This window comes from Oryx dammah, unplaced genomic scaffold (genome assembly GCF_014754425.2).
Source record: "Oryx dammah isolate SB20612 unplaced genomic scaffold, SCBI_Odam_1.1 HiC_scaffold_1, whole genome shotgun sequence".
Taxonomy (NCBI): Eukaryota; Metazoa; Chordata; class Mammalia; order Artiodactyla; family Bovidae; genus Oryx; species Oryx dammah.
In genome coordinates this window covers 99,297,644-99,317,472 of record NW_024070185.1, presented here as the reverse complement: position 1 = coordinate 99,317,472, position 19,829 = coordinate 99,297,644, and the positions used below count along the sequence as shown (strand labels likewise).

Here is a 19,829-nt window from a genome sequence, read left to right as displayed (position 1 = left end):
GGGTCACAAAGAGTCAGACACAACTGAATGATTTCACTTTATATTTTCTTAGAGAGTGGAATTTTCCAAATTCTACTCTACTGCTTCAAGACAGTTTTGCCCTTGGTTCACTTAAGAAATATGGTTATCATGAGAAAACCACTCTATTAGTCTTGTGAACCTCAGCCTCTTTTGCAACAAAACGATGATATTAAATATATTGTAATCTATCAACTAGGATTGTATGGGTAAAAGAATATGAAAAATATAACAATAATTTTATACCAATGTATACATTATTTTCATATTAGATTTAAATCATAGTAATGTTATTTTCATAGTTAAATTTTCATCATTCAGAGCCTTTTAAAAAATGAATGAGCCAATGTTTTGTGACTAAGAATGGTTTTCTGCTCCTAGCTTTGCTATTCTACCAAATATTTATTTTTAATTTTTATATTTACAGATGTGAAATTTGTACTGCTTCCAAAGAAAGAAGATATGTTTCCAGCATTCAAATATTGTGCAATAGATTATTTGAATGAGGTAGAGTGTTATTAGATCATGACCTGATTACTAAGAATTATGAAAGTGTTATCTACATGCAGTATATATTATGATCACTTTTTAGTAGTCCTTAGAGTAATCTTTAGTCCTACTTTGAAATGCACTAAAAACTACTTTCCAGTTTTAATATACCTTAAAAATACTATTTGGGGAGGAAATTGTTGCCAATTTAATGTGAATTTGAGGCTGTCAATGGGAAAAAAGTGGAAACTGTTAGCAAGCTTGGGCTGCTTTTATGGATTACTGTGAGTGATTTTTCTCAGCAGGAATGGGGAAAAAACAATTCCAGTTATCTCTACGATAAAATGACTGTAACAGTATGTATTAGTCTCTTACTATTTTGATTAATTATGTCATTTGATCACTTACTCTTTTGATGGATTATGTCATTTTGATGATCATAACTACTCCATGAGGAAGATACTATTATTACACACGTTTTACAGTTTTACAGGTTAGAAAAATGATGTCTAGAGAAGTTAAATACCTTGTACAAAGCTGAAATTCAAACCAGCTACATTGTTAAGAAACTAATTAGAATAATTGTCACACACCAGTTCGTAGTTCTTACCATCTTATTATTCCATCATAACAGGGAGGCAAATGTATCATTGCAAAGGAGGCATATGTACCACATATGTGGTAGGGAATCAGAGGTCACTGTTACACAGATATATTTATGGATGTATTATCCACTTGAAAAATTAGTCTATACTCAAACTTCCTCAGACTTTTATCCTTGCCCATGGTATCTTAGTTTCCCACTGGCGTACCACACCCCCATGATACAGTACAAATATACTAATCAATGGCAAATCTTGCAAAAGATACAGGGTTTTGTAAAGTTCATGAAAACAGTTTTGAAGAATCACTCAAATAACAGGTAAAGCTATTATCAGATGAAAATCTGACAAAATTAGATCAGATAACAGGTAAGACAAAGAGAAGGGTTTGAATATCAAAGGAGTCAGAGATGCCTTGGGAAATTTTGATTAAATCCTCAAATATTTTCTAGAAAAATCTTCTTTATGATCACAGATGAAGTAATGACTAGTATCACACATATCATCATATAATGCAGTTTTGAGGGAAATTATGACAAAGTAGTTATAAGCTAAATACAAACAAAATTTAATTAAAATAAATTTTAATTTTTATGACTTTATTTTGTTTTTTAGGTAATGTTCCATTTGACTATGAACCTTTGACTTTTGACTATGAAACTTTTGTCTTCATTTTTTATGAATTACTTAACTCATCTTTTCTTTATACTATTTATTCTTAGATAATGAGGGCCTCTTATTTAATATGTTATTAAGTCTAGCAAACATAAAACTCTTGAGAAATAATGAAAGAAACTATCATTTGTCCAAATACATAGATAATGAATTCTGTGACAAGTTGGGAGTCACTGAGGAAATTTGCTTAAGATGAGCCTTGAAAGTTGAATAGAATTTTGACAGCTAGAGAAGAGTAGCAGGGCATTTTTCAAAGGCATCCTGTTGATGAGCAAGTGACCACTAAATGTTAAGAGGGTAGTGATTGCTCTATTTAAAGACTACAGTTCGTATTAAAGAGTAATGGGAAATAAAGCTGGAAAGTAAAGGCAGAACCAAGCATAGAGAATTTTTATTTACATGCTTACTTAACTGATTTAACATCCTTTTAAATTTTAATTATTAGATTTTTAAAAATTTAGTAACATAGTTGCTGGATGTCACAAGTGAAACAGTGCAAAGATGTAGAAAACAAAAGTTAAGATAGCCATATTATACTAAAAGTGAAAAACAGCACTTTGCTAAATGGTGTATAAATGATATGATCACATTTTTTTTAAATCAAACACACAGACATTTTAGCCTAATCTAGAAAATAAAGTATGTAGGAAAATATACCAGACTTATTGATATCACTAGGGACCATGACATTCTCAGTTATGTGGTTATGTGTTAGATATTTTTTAGTGAACATGTATTATCTTTAAATGAAAATAATATAAATTTGAAACAATAGAGAATTTTAATATTCTGGAATATGACAGATGAATATTTTAAATTCAATATATATTAAAAGATTTCATAATCTTTCTTACACAGAGTGTAGTTAGAAAGAAGTTGTGCAAAGATACTTTATTGCTTCGGATCCCTTCATGTTTATATCAAGATGAAAATTATCCTGCAAGTGTTATTGATAATAAGTTTAGGAGGCCATGGACAAGAGGTATATTTTATTTTTATTTTTTAAAAATCTATTTTTTAAAGTATTTCAGAGCTTAGCATAATAAATCATTAAGAAAATGCACTGTTTTCTCATTATATGAAAATGTATTCATATCAGACTTCCAAGAAGTTTATAAATTAATATTTTTATGTGACAAAGTATTTAGGTGACAAAGTTAATATTTTTATGTGACAAAGAATTTAAGTGACAGAGTAAGGAATTGAAAGCTTATACTAGATATGAATAAAACAAAGGATATGTAAATGATGAAGTCTTAAAATATTCTGACATTTTACTATTGTGTTAGAGTAGGATCTTTCCCAAATGTATGAGGGCTACTCTAAGTTGTAATGATACACTGACTATAAAACTATTTTTTAAATGAATATGTACAAAGTATCATCTTTTGCTTTGGAAAATGCAAGTAAGATTAGACTAGAATTGACCATTTGCTTAATTAAATGTAGATCGATAACCTTGATAGGAGTGGTTTCCCTGGAATATTATGTATGAAAACCTGATCAGACTATTTTGAGAAGAGAATGCACAGTGGGATGTGAGATGGTGGACACAGTGAGCTCTTTTGAAGATTTTTGCTATGACAGAACATAGAAAAATGGAGGTGCACTAGCTGAAGGAAGAAATGAGTTAAAGAGAATTTTTTTAAGATGTGAGATTAAAAAAATACATATATATGATAAGGAAAGAGACTGAAATGTTTGTTTGCCAAAGGAAATAATCTTGGTAAAAAGAGAGAAAATGATGATGCAGGAAAGAAAAAAGATAACTTAGTAAAAGAGAATAGAACCAAGAGCACAATTGGAGGAGTTGGTGTTAAAAGCCAGGATGGTTCTTCTACTGTGATAGAGAGGAAGGCAAAGTTTGTAGGTACTTATGCCAGTTAGATGTTAGAATTGGTGGTGGAAGATGAGGGTTTTTCTTCTCTATTTATATTAATTTTCTGACAGAGAGTGGGTAGGGGGATGAGTATCAAAAATTTGAAGGGAGGTGTCAAATGTCTTGAAGAATGAGAAAATCCTTTTTATTAAAAGGATATTAAGATGAATTACTATTATCATCTGTCAAAGTTGGATGCCCATTTAAAATTTATGGTCATAATTTGAAGTGAGCTCATTCAGAATGGCTGGGTGAATTTTTTTTCCAAATAATTTTTAATTGTTCTAGTGTACATATACGTATATGAGTTCCTGGTGGAGCAGATGGTAAAGAATCCGCCTGCAATGCAGGAGACCCAGGTTGGATCCCTGTGTTGGGAAGATCCCCTGGAGAAGGGAATGGCTACCAACTCCAGTATTCTTGCCTGGAGAATTTAATGGACAGCCTGGTGGGCTACCCTCCATGGGGTCACAAAGAGCCAGACACGACAGAACGACTAACATTTTCACTTTTAGTGTACATATACCAAGTGAAGACTAGGGGTTTTCTAAGTTGGTATAAGGGAAAGAGAGGCAAGGGACTTGACTCTTTGTAAGAGAGTGATATGAGGCCATGGAAACTAAACTGTACGAGAAAAGAAATGAGGATATGAGGGAGGATGAATATTGTAAAAATGATAGGGTCAGTGGACTGAAGGTCTCGATCAGGTTGGAAACAAGATCACCAGTAGTGTGTGCCTGGGTGTGTGCTAAGTCACTTCAATTGTGTCTGACTCTGCAACCCTATATATTGTAGCCTGCCAGGCTCTTCTGTCCATGGGATTTTCCAGGCAAGAATACTGGAGTGGGTTGCCATGCCCTCTCCAAGGGATCTTCTTGACCCAGGGATCGAACTTACATCTCATGTCTCCTGCAATGGCAGGCGGGTTTTTACCATTAGCACCATCTGGGAAGCCCCAAGAGTAGTAGTTTTCATCAAACTGCTTCTCTTAAAGTACAGAAGGGAAAATGAATTAATTATTTCTCTTATTTCTTTTCCTTTTCTTCTTTTTAAAAATCATAATAACAGCCAAGATTTATTGCGCAGTTATACCATATCAGGCACCATTCCAAGCAATTTACATGTCTTAGCACATTTAATCTTTACAACACTATGAAAAGGTCATTATTATTCCTAGTTTACAGATAAAGAAACTGAGTTAGAAAGAGGATAAGAGATTTACACAAGATCATACAGTTAGTAGGTAGCAGTATATGTATTAAAATCTAGTTAGGGTGATTCCAGACCTGTATTCTTTTTTTTTTTTTCAGACCTGTATTCTTAACCACTAAACTTTTATATTTTTTCAGTGAAGCACAGACTCAAATGTTCAGTGATTTGTTCAAGGTAACAAAACTAGTAAGAACCAACACTTAAAATACAAGTCCTTTGCCTCTTCAGTGAGTTGCTTTTGCTGACACAAGCATCTGACATGGTCCCTCTCCTTAAGGAACTGAGGGTCTATTTTGGGAGACAAGCTATAGATACACATAAAAATTTAAAATGTGACTGTATATGATTAAGTACTGAAGTGTGTGCTACTGACAGTATTATGGCCCTTCAAGGGGAGTGTATCAAAGTGAGCTGTATCAAAGTGAGTGTATCAAAGGGAGCTGTATCAAAGGGAGTTTTAGGAGTCACATGAGCTATGGAAAAGGATTGTCTGGGATGGTAGTGCTGTATAAGCAAAAGAAAGGCTGTAAAAATGAGGATACTATGTTCAGGTGATATTGTTCCCTGATTGAGAGGGTTGTTTGGGGTTGCTTTTTTTTTTTTTTTGGTGGGGGCTGTAAAAATCAGAATGATTATTTAAGTATTTGGAATCTGGTATAACTGAAGAGATCTCTAGTCTTTCCCATCCTATGGTTTTCCTCTATTTCTTTGCGTTGATCACTGAAGAAGGCTTTCTTATCTCTCCTTGCTATTCTTTGGAACTCTGCATTCAGATGGGTATATCTTTCCTTTTCTTCTTTGCCTTTAGCTTCTGTTCTTTTCTCAGCTCTTTGTAAGGCCTCCTCAAGACAATCATTTTGCCTTTTTGAATTTCTTTTTCTTGGGAATGGTCTTGATCACTGCCTTCTGTACAATGTCACAAACCTCCGTCCATAGTTCTTCCGACACTCTGACTCTATCGAATCTAATCCCATGAATCTATTTGTCAGTTCCACTGTATAGTGGTTTTCCCTACTTTCTTCAGTTCAAGTCTGGATTTTGCAATAAGGAGTTCACGATCTGAGCCATAGTCAGTTCCCTGTCTTGTTTTTACTGACTGTATAGAAGAGATGACAAGAATACTCAGAAGAACTACACAAAACTATCTTACTGACCCAGATAATCACGATGGTGTGATCACCTACCTACAGCCAGACATCCTGGAGTGAAGTCAAGTGGGTCTTAGGAAGCATCACTACAAGCAAAGCTAGTGGAGGTGATGGAATTCCAGTTGAGCTATTTCAAACCTAAATGATGATGCTGTGAAAGTGCTGCAGTCAGTATGCCAGCAAATTTGGAAAACTCAGCAGTAGCCACAAGACTGGAAAAGGTCAGTTTTTATCCCAATCCCAAAGAAAGGCAATGCCAAAAAATGTTCCAACTACCACACAATTGCACTCATCTCACACTCTAGCAAAGTAATTGTTCAAAAAACTCCAAGCCAGGCTTTAGCAATACATGAACCATGAACTTCCAGATGTTCAAGCTGGATGTAGAAAGGGCAGAGGAACCAGGGATCAAATTGCAAACATTCATTGGATCATTGAAAATGCAAGAGAGTTCCAGAAAAACATCTGCTTCTGCTTTATTGACTATGCCAAAGCCTTTGACTGTGTGGATCACAACAAACTGTGGAAAATTTAAGAGAAGGGAATAACAGACCACCTTACTTGCCTTCTGAGAAATCTATATGCAGGTCAAGAAACAACAATTAGAACTGGACATGGAACAAATATTGGGAAATGAGTACATCAAGGCTGAATATTGTCATCCTGTTTATTTAACTTATATGCAAAGTATATTATGTGAAATCCTGGGCTGAATGAAGCACAAGCTGGAATCAAGATTGCTGGGAGAAATATCAATATCCTCAGATATGCAGATGACACCACCTTTATGGCAGAAAGTGAAGAATTAAAGAGCTTCTTGATGAAAGTGAAAGAGGAGAGTGAAAAAGCTGGCTTAAAACTCAACATTCGAAAAAGGAAGATCATGGCATCCGGTCCCATCATTTCATGGCAAATAGATGGGGAAACAATGGAAACAGTGACAGACTTTACTTTCTTGGGCTCCAAAATCACTGCAGATGGTGACTGCAGCCATGAAATCAAAAGATGCTTGCTCCTTGGAAGAAAAGCTAAGACAAACCTAGACAGCATATTAAACAGCAGAGATATTGCTTTGCTGACAATGGTCCATCAAGTCAAAGCTATGGTTTTTCCGGTAGTCATGCATGGATGTGAGAGTTGGACCATAAAGAAAGCTGAGTGCCAAAGAATTGATGCTTTTGGACTGTGGTGGTGAAGACTCTTGAGAGTCCCTTGGACTGCAAGGAGATCTAACCAGTCAATCCTAAAGAAAATCAGTCCTGATATTCATTGGAAGGACTGATGCTGAAGCTGAAGCTCTAATACTTTGGCCATCTAATGCAAAGAACTGACTCATTTGAAAAGACCCTGACGCTGGGAAAGATTGAAGGCAAGAGGAGAAGGGGATGACAGAGGATGAGATGGTTGGATGGCATCACCAACTCGATGGACTTGAGTTTGAGCAAGCTCCGGGAGTTGATGATGGACAGGGAGGCCTGGTGTGCTGCAGTCCATGGGGCCACATAAAGTCAGACACAACAGAGTAACTGAACTGAACTGATAACTTTAAAAAAATTACATTTGTGAACAAATAAAGATAACACCATAATGTAAAAGGTGAATGTTTGGCTTCCCTGTGTTGTGTAAAAGAAAATTCCAGAAGCTAATGTTTACCATTCTCCTTTCTAGTTTCAGCTGTTTCAATTTGGGAAAAGACAGATATCTCAGTCTTGGATCAATGGAAAGCAAGTCTCACTGTGGACGAGTTCCTTGAGAAGTATGTGTCCTTAACCCCAAATTTCCCCTTTACACCTAGAAGATGAATAGTAAGTTCCTCAGTTACCTAAGAGAAAAGATCCTTTCATTTGTATCCTCACAGGTTTTCTTCTTTTATCCAAAAAACAAGTCCTAGTCTGAACCACAAAGAAGAGTTTAATCAAAATTATTTACAAGCTTCTTTTTTAACCTTTCCCTCATTTATCACATATTAACAGTTTTCTGTGCATTTGTTTTGCAAGAGACAGAAATAAAACCAAGATGCTATTATGCTTTAACAATAAGTGAAATTTTGGTAGAAAGTATCTATAGAAAATCCTTTATATTAAAATCAGTCTTTTATCCTTGTAGTATAAATGCAGACTTAAGGCTATTTTCTAACATACTTTGTCAAAATGTTATTTATTAGTAGTCTAGTCATTCATCAAATATTTATCAATACCACGTTGTGTGTTGGATACAGGATAAAAAAATTAGATACAGTCTCTACTCTCAAAGAACATAAGAAACTAGAGAATAAGAGATTTATAAATAAATAATACGATAGAATGTGGGAAGTACAATGACAGAGATAGGCACACAGAGCATAATATGAGGAAGAATATCTAACCTATTCTATGTTGTTCAGGTAGACACAAAATAGAGATTTTAGTGCAAATGTAAATAATTTACTCTGTTGTATCACTTCATGCAAAGAGTTCTGATCAGACCCAAAGGATTTAGTTAGTTTTCAGATTTTCAAGTTTTAGTAATTTGTTTTCCTTAGTTACATTTGAAAGAAACAAATGACCAACTTATATGTGTCTAGATACTAAGAGAAGCCCTATATACTATTTCTGTCATCTAGGAATTTAAAATCAGATTAGGAAGATAATATATGAACAGAAAAAAGTTGACAATGTTAAGAACTAAACGATAATATAAAATGACCCTCAAAAGGTCTATCATAAGGTATAAGGTCAATGTAGAGTATCTATCACAGGACTAAACTCTAGAGCAGGGAGGTTGCAAAAAGGTGTAGTGGAAAGAGCTTTGCACTATGAACTAAAAGATGTGGATTTTAACTCATTTGAAAAGTTAAGTACTAACTAGTCAATGACCCATTTTCTCTCTCTGACCCTCACTTTTTATTTATTTATTTTTGGCTGTACTGGGTCTTTGTTACCAGTAGGCGTTCTGCCTCTTGAGAAACCTATATGCAGGTCAGGAAGCAACAGTTAGAACTGGACATGGAACAACAGACTGGTTCCAAATAGGGAAAGGAGTACGTCAAGGCTGTATATTGTCACCCTGCTTATTTAACTTAGATGCAGAGTACATCATGAGAAACACTGGGCTGGAAGAAGCACAAGCTGGAATCAAGGTTGGGAGAAATATCAATAACCTCAGATATGCAGATGACACCACCCTTATGGCAGAAAGTGAAGAGGAAATAAAAAGCCTCTTGGTGAAAGAGGAGAGTGAAAAAATTGGCTTAAAGCTCAACATTCAGAAAACTAAGATCATGGCATCTGGTCCCATCACTTCATGAGAAATAGATGGGGAAACAGTGGAAAGTGTCAGACTTTATTTTGGGGGGCTCCAAAATCACTGCAGACGGTGACTGCAGCCATGAAATTAAAAGACGCTTACTCCTTGGAAGGAAAGTTATGACCAACCTTGTTAACATACTCAAAAGCAGAGACATTACTTTGCCAACAAAGGTCCGTCTGGTCAAGGTTATGGTTTTTCCAGTAGTCATGTATGGATGTCAGAGTTGGACTGTGAAGAAAGCTGAGCACTGAAGAATTGATGCTTTTGAACTGTGGTGTTGGAGAAGACTCTTGAGAGTCCCTTGGACTGCAAGGAGATTCAACCAGTCCATCCTAAAGGAGATCAGTCCTGAGACTTCTTTGGAAGGAATGATGCTGAAGTTGAAACTCCAGTACTTTGGCCACCTCATGGGAAGAGTTGACTCATTGGAAAAGACTCTGATGCTGGGAGGGATTAGGGGCAGGAGGAAAAGGGGACGACAGAGGATGAGATGGCTGGATGGCATCACCGACTTGATGGATGTGAATTTGAGTAAATTCAGGGAGTTGGTGATGGACAGGGAGGCCTGGCATGCTGTGATTCATGGGGTCGCAAAGAGTCGGACACAACTGAGTGACTGAACTGAACTGAACTGAGGTGTTCTCTAGTTACCAAGAGCAGGGGCTACTGTTTGTTGAGATTCGTGGGCTTTTGCTTACAGTGACTTTTCTTCTTGCAAAGCACAGGTTCTAGAGCCTTGGCTCAGTAGTTGTGGCACATAGGCTTAGTTGCTCCATGGCACGTGGAATCTTCATGGACCAGGGATGGACCTAAGTCCCCTGCACTGGCAGGTGGATTCTTAACTGCTGGACCACCAGGGAAGTCCCTGACCCTCACTTTCTGATTCAGTATAAAGATGATGGGTCAGTGCTTCTCAAACTTTAATTTACATATGAATCACCTGAAGATCCTGTTAAAAATGAAGATTCTGATTCAGTCGGTCTGTGGTGGGGCCTGAGATTCTGTATGTCTAATACGCTCCTACGTGTGCTGATGCTACTGGTCCAAGAACCTATTTTGAGTCACGAGATACAAGATAATCTCTAAAATGTCTCTTCTCCCTATGAGTTAGATTGGTAGAGCTGTGCATTTATAAGCAGGAAAGACCAACTTCATAAAGAAGTGGGAATTGAGCTTGTGTTGGACAAAGGAGAAACTAACTTGAAAGAAAGCATTTCAAAGGAAACAGTACATCTGAAGATACAGAGGCAAGAACATGCAATAAGTAATGATCAGGCTACTTTGGCGCACACAAAAGATTCTTGTATGAGAGAAATTCGAGGCCCTGAAGGAATGGGCACCCTGTCACGTCTGACCCTCCATTCATTTTATAGTACCTTCAAGATAGAACCCATGGCAAAGAAGATGGAATCTGTGGCACCACCTAGGATAAAATTCACATTTCTCTGCCTCCCTACAGCCAAATGTAGCCATATGACTAAGCTCTTCCCAAAGCATATAAGCAAAAGGGACTTATGCAATTTCTGGAGAATGGCTTAGAAGGAAGCAGCATGTTTTTCTCCTTCACATTTTCTCCGTCCTGATGTTAGAATGTAGATGTTGGCTGCAGCAACCACCTTGGAGTATATGTGACAAGGACTAAGTCTAGGAATGGCAGAGTCGAACAAAAAGAGTCTCAGTCCCTCGTGAATTGTGAAACCACCTTTCTAGCCATGACCTTCCACCCTCCTTGTGTGTGTGTTAGCCATCATTAGTCTCAAGTTTGTCTCATGAAGTAAAATTTAATTTTTAATGAACTTTATTTTTTAGAGCAGTTTTTGATTCAGAGCAAAACTGAGCAGAAGGTTTAGCAGGCTTTCCCAAATTCAAATTTAATTTTAAATTCAGGAGCTTTGTTATCTAATGGAAATTAAGATCCCATAGGTTAAGAGTTTAGTCCTATGAAACTTCCCCTGCACCCTACACTTCAGAGGCCATTTGCAAGGTTATCACCTGTGCTTCTGACTGACCGGCTATAGATCAGAGATTCCAACAACCCCTTCTTTGGGTTCAGTCAACTTGCTGGATTCATAGACTCCAACAACTGTGAATTCTAGACTCATAGAATTCACAGGAATATTTTACTTACTGAATTACCAGTTTACTATAAAAGGGTATAACTCAGAAGCAGTCAGATGGAAGAGACAGATAGGGCAAGGCATGGTGAAAGGTCATGGAACTTCTGTGTTCTCTCCCATCACCCTACTTTCCCAGCACCTCCATGTGTTCACCAACCTGGATGTTTTCTTAACCCAGTCCTTCAGTGTTTTTACAAAGGCTTCATTACATGGGCAGGATTGATTACATGTCACTGGCAGTTGATTCAACTTCCAGCCCTTCTCCCCCTCCTGGAGGTCAGAGGAGTGGAACTGAAAGTTGCAATCTTCTAATCACATGGTTGGTTCTCCTGGCAACCAATCACCATCCTTAGGTGCTTCCCAAAAGTTACCGTATTAACATAACAAAAGTCAACTTTAGCACTTAAGAAAGTCCAATGACCTTAGGAGCTTTGTGCAAGAAATGGATATGAAGACCAAACATAAATCTCTTATTATAAATCACAATATCACACATATATACGTGATCCTTTGTGACCAGCCTCTTTTACTTGGCATAATGTTTTTAAGATTCATCTCTGGGTCAGAAAGATCCCCTGGAGAAGGAAATGGCTATCCACTTCAGTATTCTTACTTGGAGAATTCCATGGACAAAGGAGCCTGGAGGGCTACAGTCCACGGGGTTGCAAAGAGACATGACTGAGTGACTAACACTTTTTTATTTTGTAGCATGTATCAGCACTTCACTTTTTATGATCAAATAATATTCCATTGTATGAATATACCACATTTTATTTATCCATTCATCAGTCGATGGACATTTGTTTCCACTTTTCGGCTCTTATGAGTAATGCTGCTATAAACAGTTGTTTTTTGGTATGTCCAACTCTGCAACCTCATAAACTGCAACATGCCAGGCTTTCCTGTCCTTCACTCTTTCCCAGAGTTTGCTCAAACACATGTCTACTGAGTCGGTAATGCCATCCAATCATCTCATCCTCTGTTGCTTCCTTCTCCTGCTCCCACTCTTTCCCAGCATCAGGGTCTTTTCCAATGAGTCAGCTCTTTGCATTAGGTGGCTAAAGTATTGGAGCTTCAGCTTCAGCATCAGCCTTTTCAATGACTGTTCAGAGTTGATTTTCTTTAGGATTGACAATCTCCTTCCTGTCCAATAAACTCTCAAGAATCTTCTCCAGCACCACAGTTCAAAAGCATCACTTCTTTGGCGCTCAGCCTTCTTTATGGTCTAACTCTCATCCATCATGACTACTGGAAAAACCATAGCTTTGCAAGTAGATTCTTTACTGTCTGAGCCACCAGGGAAGCCCCATAAACAGTTGTGGACAAGTTTTTATGCAGACATAGGATTTTATCTCTCCAGTAGTGGAATTGCTAGATCTTATGGTAACTTTGTAAACACTTCTTTTCCATGCAGATGTACCGTTTTATATTCCCACTCAGTTCAGTTTAGTCGCTCAGTCATGTCCGACTCCTTGTGACCCCATGAATCGCAGCACCCCAGGCCTCCCTGTCCATCACCAGCTCCCGGAGTTCACTCAAACTCATGTCCATTGAGTTGGTGATGCCGTCCAGCCATCTCATCCTCTGTCATCCCCTTCTCCTCCTGCCCCCAATCCCTCCCAGCATCAGAGTCTTTTCCAGTGAGTCAACTCTTCATATGAGGTGGCCAAAGTATTGGAGTTTCAGCTTCAGCATCAGTCCTTCCAATGAACACCCAGGACTGATCTCCTTTAGGATGGACTGGCTGGATCTCCTTGCAGTCCAAGGGACTCTCAAGAGTCTTCTCCAGCACCACTGTTCAAAAGCATCAGTTCTTCAGCACTCAGCTTTCTTTATGAAGGTTACAATTTATATCTTGCCAACACTTTTTATCTGTCTTTTTAATTATAACCATCCTAGTGAATGGCTCATTGCATGTCATTGTAGTTTTGATTTTCATTTCCCTGATGGCTAATGATGTTGAACTTCTTTTCCTTTAATTATTGGCTGTTAGTATATCTTCCTTGGATAAATGACTGTTCAAGTTCTTTGCCATTTTAAAATTATGTTATGTGCCTTTTTATTATTGAGGTTTAAGAGTTCCTTATGTATTATGTATTCCAGATCCAAGTCTCTTATTAGATATGTGATTTGCTAATATTTTCTCCTGTGGATTGCCTTTTCACTCCCTTGATAGTATCCTTTCAAGCAATTTTTTGGATTTTGATGAAGTTCAATTTATCTAATTATTCTTTTGTTATTTGTACTTTTGGTATCAAATCTAAGAAAGCTTTACCTAAACTAAAGTCACAAGAATTTACTCCTTTATTTTCTTATACGAGTTTGCCTGTGATTTTTTTTTTAAGACACAAAGCAGTTCATGAAATGTTTCAGTTATTGGTGGGTTATGCATTTCATCATTGGTATCCCATTTCACATAGAATAAAATCCAGTGTTCTTACCAAGTCCTCTAAGATCCAGCATAATCTTGTCCTTGCCCACCTATCTAACCTTACTCAGCTCCAGTCAACCTGACCTTTCTGCTTTTCTTTGACTATGTCACTTGGTCCTCTACTCTGAGCCTCTGTATGGCTTGCTCTTTAGCATTATCCAGGTAACTGTAGCTCCTCAGAAGGCCGTTCACTAACTACTCTCTCTAAAACATACCTTTTGTTATCCCTTTGGCTATTACTTGATGTCCTAATACCTCCTTTTATTTCACTCATAAGAGTTTTTCACCACCTGACATTACGTCATTTACCTATTTATTTGTTTATCATCCCATTATCATGTAAAACTTTACGAGGGCAAGGACACTGGTTTGTTCACCTCTCCACACTCAGTGCCTACAATGGTGCTAGCACATTGTAGACACTCAATAAATATTTCTTTTGAGTTAAGGAATTAGTGAACAGGAGTGGATGAATTTACCCAAAAAAGAATGATATAGAAAGAAAGCAAAGACAGTGCAGACTGAAAGCCCAGGAAACATCAGGATCTACAAGTTAGGCAGAGGAGGAGGTACCAGTGAACAAAAAATAGATAATATTGGATAAGGAGGGGGAAAGAAAACCTGGAAATACTGGTCTTTACAGATCACTTATGGTGAGGGAAAGAGAATTGACAGGGTTTTCTCAAAACTATAGTACTGGGCTTCTCTGGTGGCTCAATGGTAAAAAATCTGCCTGCCAGTGCAGAAGACACAGGTTCGATCCCTAATCCAGGAAGATCCTGCACGCTGTGGAGCAACTAAGCCCATGTGCCACAACTATTGAGCCCACGTGCCACAACTACTGAAGCTTGCATGCCCTAGAGCTTGTGCTCAGCAACAAAAGAAGCCCCCACAATGAGAAGCCCGTGCACCACAACTAGAGTTGCAGCAACTAGAGAAAAGCCTGTGCAGCAGCAAACACCCAGCACAGCCAAAAACAAATACATAAAATTATGTTAAAAAAAAATTAAAAAAATATAGTGCCAACGATTACTATTAATTATTGTCTCTGTCAGTCATATTTATTTTAAAGTAGCTATCTAAGCACTAAATTTAGAAGTCTCTAAAGATCCATATAGAAATCATCATTCTCATGAGTAATATGAAACTGAATGAGCTAAAATATTTTTTTCTGGTACTTTGTATTTTTATAAAGAATAAAGCAGAAACTCTAGAGGTTTTTCTACACATGATTTTGAGATATGGCATATTCATTATTTTCTTCAGTTCACTGGGGAATTATATTGATTTTGGTTCTTTCAGTCGGTGTACGGTTATTAAGGCTAAGTATTTTAGGATATCATAAAAATATATATTAGAATATGTAGCCGAATTGCCAATAGTATATTTATTTACTGGAAAATTCAGTAGAAAGTTCTGTTTTAAGGTCAAATATCCTGATGATATAAACAATGGTGGATATATCTGGGTCAGTCAGGAAACAGGCAAGGTACAGGTAGGGTCAAGGGAACCAAAAACAAGTTCCCAGGACTCACAATGCCTGGAAGTTATTACCACCCTAAGCTTGAAGGAGAAAGGGGACTGAAGTAACCAACACAGTAAGAATTGAAGCTACAAGAGAGATGCTGTGTGATTAAAGATGTAACTGTTGGTTGAAAAATGCAGCTATCTCTCCAAACTGTGGCCCCAAAGGGAAAGATTTGGGAAGAATAATATTTCAACCTATTTATTTTCCCACCTTTGATCTCCTGCCAGTGCTTCCATTGGCTAAATCCAACCAGAAAACTGGGCAAGGGAGTTCAGTTGGTTCACTGAGATTAGTTTCCTAGGATGTAGAACAGGATATAGAAGGTTGAATAATGACATGGAAAAGCAGACATTGACTATCCACCACAAGGACATTTTGGCAATGCGTGGCAAAGTCTAAAAATCTATATATCTTTAACCTCATCATTTCCATTTTTAGGAATTGTGTTTTGAGAAAACAGATAAGTACACAAAGATATTCCTTGCATTGTTGCTTATAATAGCAAACAATTATAACAAATTTAAATTTCCAGTAACAGGGAACTAGTTGAAAAAATTATTTACCTATACAACGGGATCTTGTTCATCCACTCAAAAAATGAAGTGAATGTACATTGATTGACATGTAAATGTGCTCATGCTTCATTGCTTAGTAGAAAAGAACAGGTTACAAAATACTATGTATATGAATCCACTTTTGTCTTAAAATATTCAAAAGTAATTGAGAAAATACTTACTTTTTAAATTCATCTCTTGAATGATGGATCTATGGGTTATGTTTCTCTATATCTGTTGGAATTTGGTAACTTCCTACAGTGAACATGTATTATTCATTAATAAAGATGTTTTAAAATAAGACATACACAAAATCAGTAATTTTCGTATATCATAGAAAAACAGTTACAGGAATGATGACCCAGCTTAATTGTGAATTTGATGAAATTGTTCCAAGTTCAAACCCAAACTCCCAAACTGAAGTAGAGGAAGCCAGCTTATATACCCATAAGGATTACAATGAATTCTTTACTCTTGTCAGCTGCTTAGAAAAATGTCCATCACTTCAAGCACAAGGTAAAACATTTGTTATAAAACATTTCTTACTAATATATAAATTTTCATTTCAGTGATTTTTTTTGTTCTACTGGATTTTTAATTTTTTTTATTTTGCTAAGGATATCCACCTGCAAAATTGAAATTCAAAGCTTTGCTGCATTAGCAAAATATTTTCTTTCATATTAATCTCCTTTTTGTAATTTAGTTGTTTTTGGAGTTTAAGTGTGCTGGGCTTCAAAATAGCCTCAGAAGTTTCATCAAAGGTTGCTCACAACATATTGCTATAGTGATATTAGCATCTCTAGCAATCTGATGACATGACAATCTGGTATAACATTAAATTATTAAATTATTAAGTGATAGTTACATTTTCCTTACCCATTTATTCTAAAGATTTTCAATCTTATCTAATTTATGTGAAACCATAATTCAATGTGGAGATAAAATAGTTGCAGTGTTAGGTCAGGAAGTTCACTCAGTTTTTATGAATTTACAGTAAGTAATAGTTAAAGATATATTTTATCCAAATTATATTCTAAATCTGATGTTGTAAAATGTTTATCCAATGTGACTGGCAAAAAATTATATTTTTACTTGAATTTTTAAAATTACTGATATTCTGTTCATTTGCATATTTTTATTTTGTGAAATGATTCTTTTTTGTCTCTTTTTCTATTCTTGTATTTTATCTTTATATATCAATGGTATTAATAACCCCAAATATATTTAACTTGAACCTAACCATTCCCTTTATGATTTCTATAATTGTTTTTATACTTAGAAAATTCTTCCTTGGAGTAAATAAATATTTATTCATATTTTTACTTAAAGTTTCCTTTAAGATTTCAGCATATGATTAAAAGTAAAATTTTTTTTAAATCCCAAATGTTTTTGCAGTGGTCCCAATATTACTTGGGGAATCCTCTTTGCTTTCCCCATTGATTAGAAATGTCACTTACATTATATGCCAAATCCTTTTCTACATTATAGTTTGTTTCTGGATATTCTAGTATGTTTTACTGACTTGCTATTATTGTGTGAGTATCATACAGTTTTAACTATTTAATATATGAATATAATATGTATTAATAGTCTTTTCCCCCCTACTCTCACATCTGTATTCTTCCAGATTTACTTTGTAATCAGTTTTCCAAATTCCAAGACAGACTTCTTGAGAAATTGAAACTTTTTTAGTTTTTACCGTAGTTAACCTTTTTTAGCCAGGAAAATGGTTTATTTTGCCTTTTCTTCAAGTTTTGTTGTTTTTGCTTTTGTTTATTGGTAATGATCCTTGGTAACGTTTTATGGTATCTTCCATAGACATTCTGCACACTTCTGGTGTTTATTTCTCAATATTTGTATGTTTGTGGCCATAATGAACACGTTTTTCCATTAATTTTTGACTAGGTTCATGTATATATATGTATATATATTTGAAAACCATTGATTTGATAGTTTTTTTTATCAGTTTAGTGAACTCAGTTGTTTCATTTCATTGTATTGGGTTTTCTGCCAAGAATAACCCCATCCTATTTCCTGTCAGTAGATCTCTTTTTTGCTTTTTTTTTTCATAGCTAACTAGCCAAAATTTTGTTTCCTCATGACAACTTAACACTCCTCTACAGTAGAGGAAAACAGTCTCCTCATATCTGTATTGGTACATATACTAGTGTAATAAGGTAAGAAATCCAGGGTATGTGTATAGCCCTAAGAATATAAGGAAGTAGCACTTCTGTTAAAACCTTCGTATAGGTAAAAAGAACATTGGTTGTGGTGTAATGCTGCCCTCAGGTGGCTCAACAAAACAGAATGGTTAGGAAAAAAAGACCTCAAAACTGATATGAGATGTCCCCATGGTACTCCCAGAAGTACTAGGATGAGCCTTTAGGAAGGAAAGACAGCTAGAGGGTCAGTGTTTCAAAGTGGAAAGTGGAGATGGGGATATAAATGCATGATTTTTGAGTCTTTACTATTAATATGACTTCATTAATATTTACAGAATGGATGTACGAATGAACCTTCTTTAATTATCTCAGCTAAAGCCTGCTTAGACATGGTGCTGATTGGCCAACTTTCTCTGGCATATCATGGGACGTTTTCAGCCACAGGATTGTCGGGAACTTAACAAGTTCTGATAAACAATCTCTTAGGAGGCTAATTTACATAACAATTTCTCTTTTGGTAATTTTAAGTTAGCACCAGGCAAAGGCATGGTCCTGGCCTGCCTACTCTATACTATATATTTATTAATTACATGTGTACCAATGATGTATCAAATAGTTGGTCATGGGAGACTTCACTTCATACTATCCTTCTCTCATACCATTTAAAATTACTTAACTGAAAGGCCACTGCCCAGAACAAGAGACCATTGTTCCCCCTTCCATCCCTGGGCCTAGGAACTGCTAAAGCACTGATACTATTAGCTAAGATTCTAAAGTGATCCAAACATGATAGATAGAGTGAGGAGAGGAGAAACCTGTGTTTCAGGTTTCAAACACGAAACCTGTTTCAAACCTGTGTTTCAAACACGACACGAAGCAGTCGTGTTTTCTAACATGTAAGCTATATCACACTTCTCTAGTAGATACTTTGCTATATAGCTTTCATTGTAGTTAATTTTATAACAACTGTGTTTAAACGACTTTAGAGTGCTAGAATCAGAGTTGGTCTCATTTGTAGGCTTTTTAGACCATCTCCATTCCCTAGTGTAAGTCTCTGGAGATGAACTGGAGACCTTACGAGATAAAATCATACAGAGAAGAAAAGACTGGGATCAGCAAAAGTCAAATGCTTTTATTTCTTTACAGTCTTGCTAAGGCTAACTGGCTAGTCTGAGGCATAAAATATAGCTTCCTCCATTGATTACATTCATTTTATGGGGGAAAAAAATATGAGTCTTTACAACTCTTTCAGGATATTTGGTTACCACTCAGTGTACTGTACCGTGCTTAATCGGTTGCTCAATCGTGTCCAACTCTTTGTGACCACCAGGCTCCTCTGTTCAGGGAATTCTCCAGACAAGAATACTGGAGTATATAGCCATTTCCTTCTCCAAGGGATCTTTCCAACCCAGGGATGGAACCTGGGTCTCCTGCATTGCAGGCAGATTCTTTACCATTTGAGCTACAGGGAAGCCCTACTCAGTGTACTGAGTGTGAAAGTGAGAAAGTGTTAGTCACTCAGTTGTGTCCGACTCTACGACCCCATGGACTGTGGCTCACCAGGTTTCTCTGTCCATGGAATTCTCCAGGCAAGAATACTGGAGTGAGTTGCCATGCCCTGTACTAAACCATGTTAAATTTTATTGAGCTTCTACCTCTGTACCAGTCCCATGCTACATGATTTATTTGCACAGTACAATGAAGAACTAAAGACTTTAAAATGTAT

At 36.5% G+C, this 19,829-nt stretch overlaps 1 protein-coding gene across 1 annotated transcript in view; it reads left to right on the top strand.

Moving 5' to 3' along the window:
* The first annotated feature begins 410 nt into the window (after nt 1–410).
* SHOC1 (shortage in chiasmata 1) overlaps nt 411–19,829 on the top strand; it is a 91,113-nt gene continuing 71,694 nt past the window's right edge. Inside the window, exons 1-4 of the mRNA XM_040239337.1 lie at nt 411–525; nt 2,643–2,766; nt 7,692–7,779; nt 16,279–16,457. Coding sequence (XP_040095271.1) covers nt 481–525; nt 2,643–2,766; nt 7,692–7,779; nt 16,279–16,457 — 436 coding nt within the window. The 5' untranslated portion in view covers nt 411–480. The remainder of the gene's footprint in view (nt 526–2,642; nt 2,767–7,691; nt 7,780–16,278; nt 16,458–19,829) is intronic.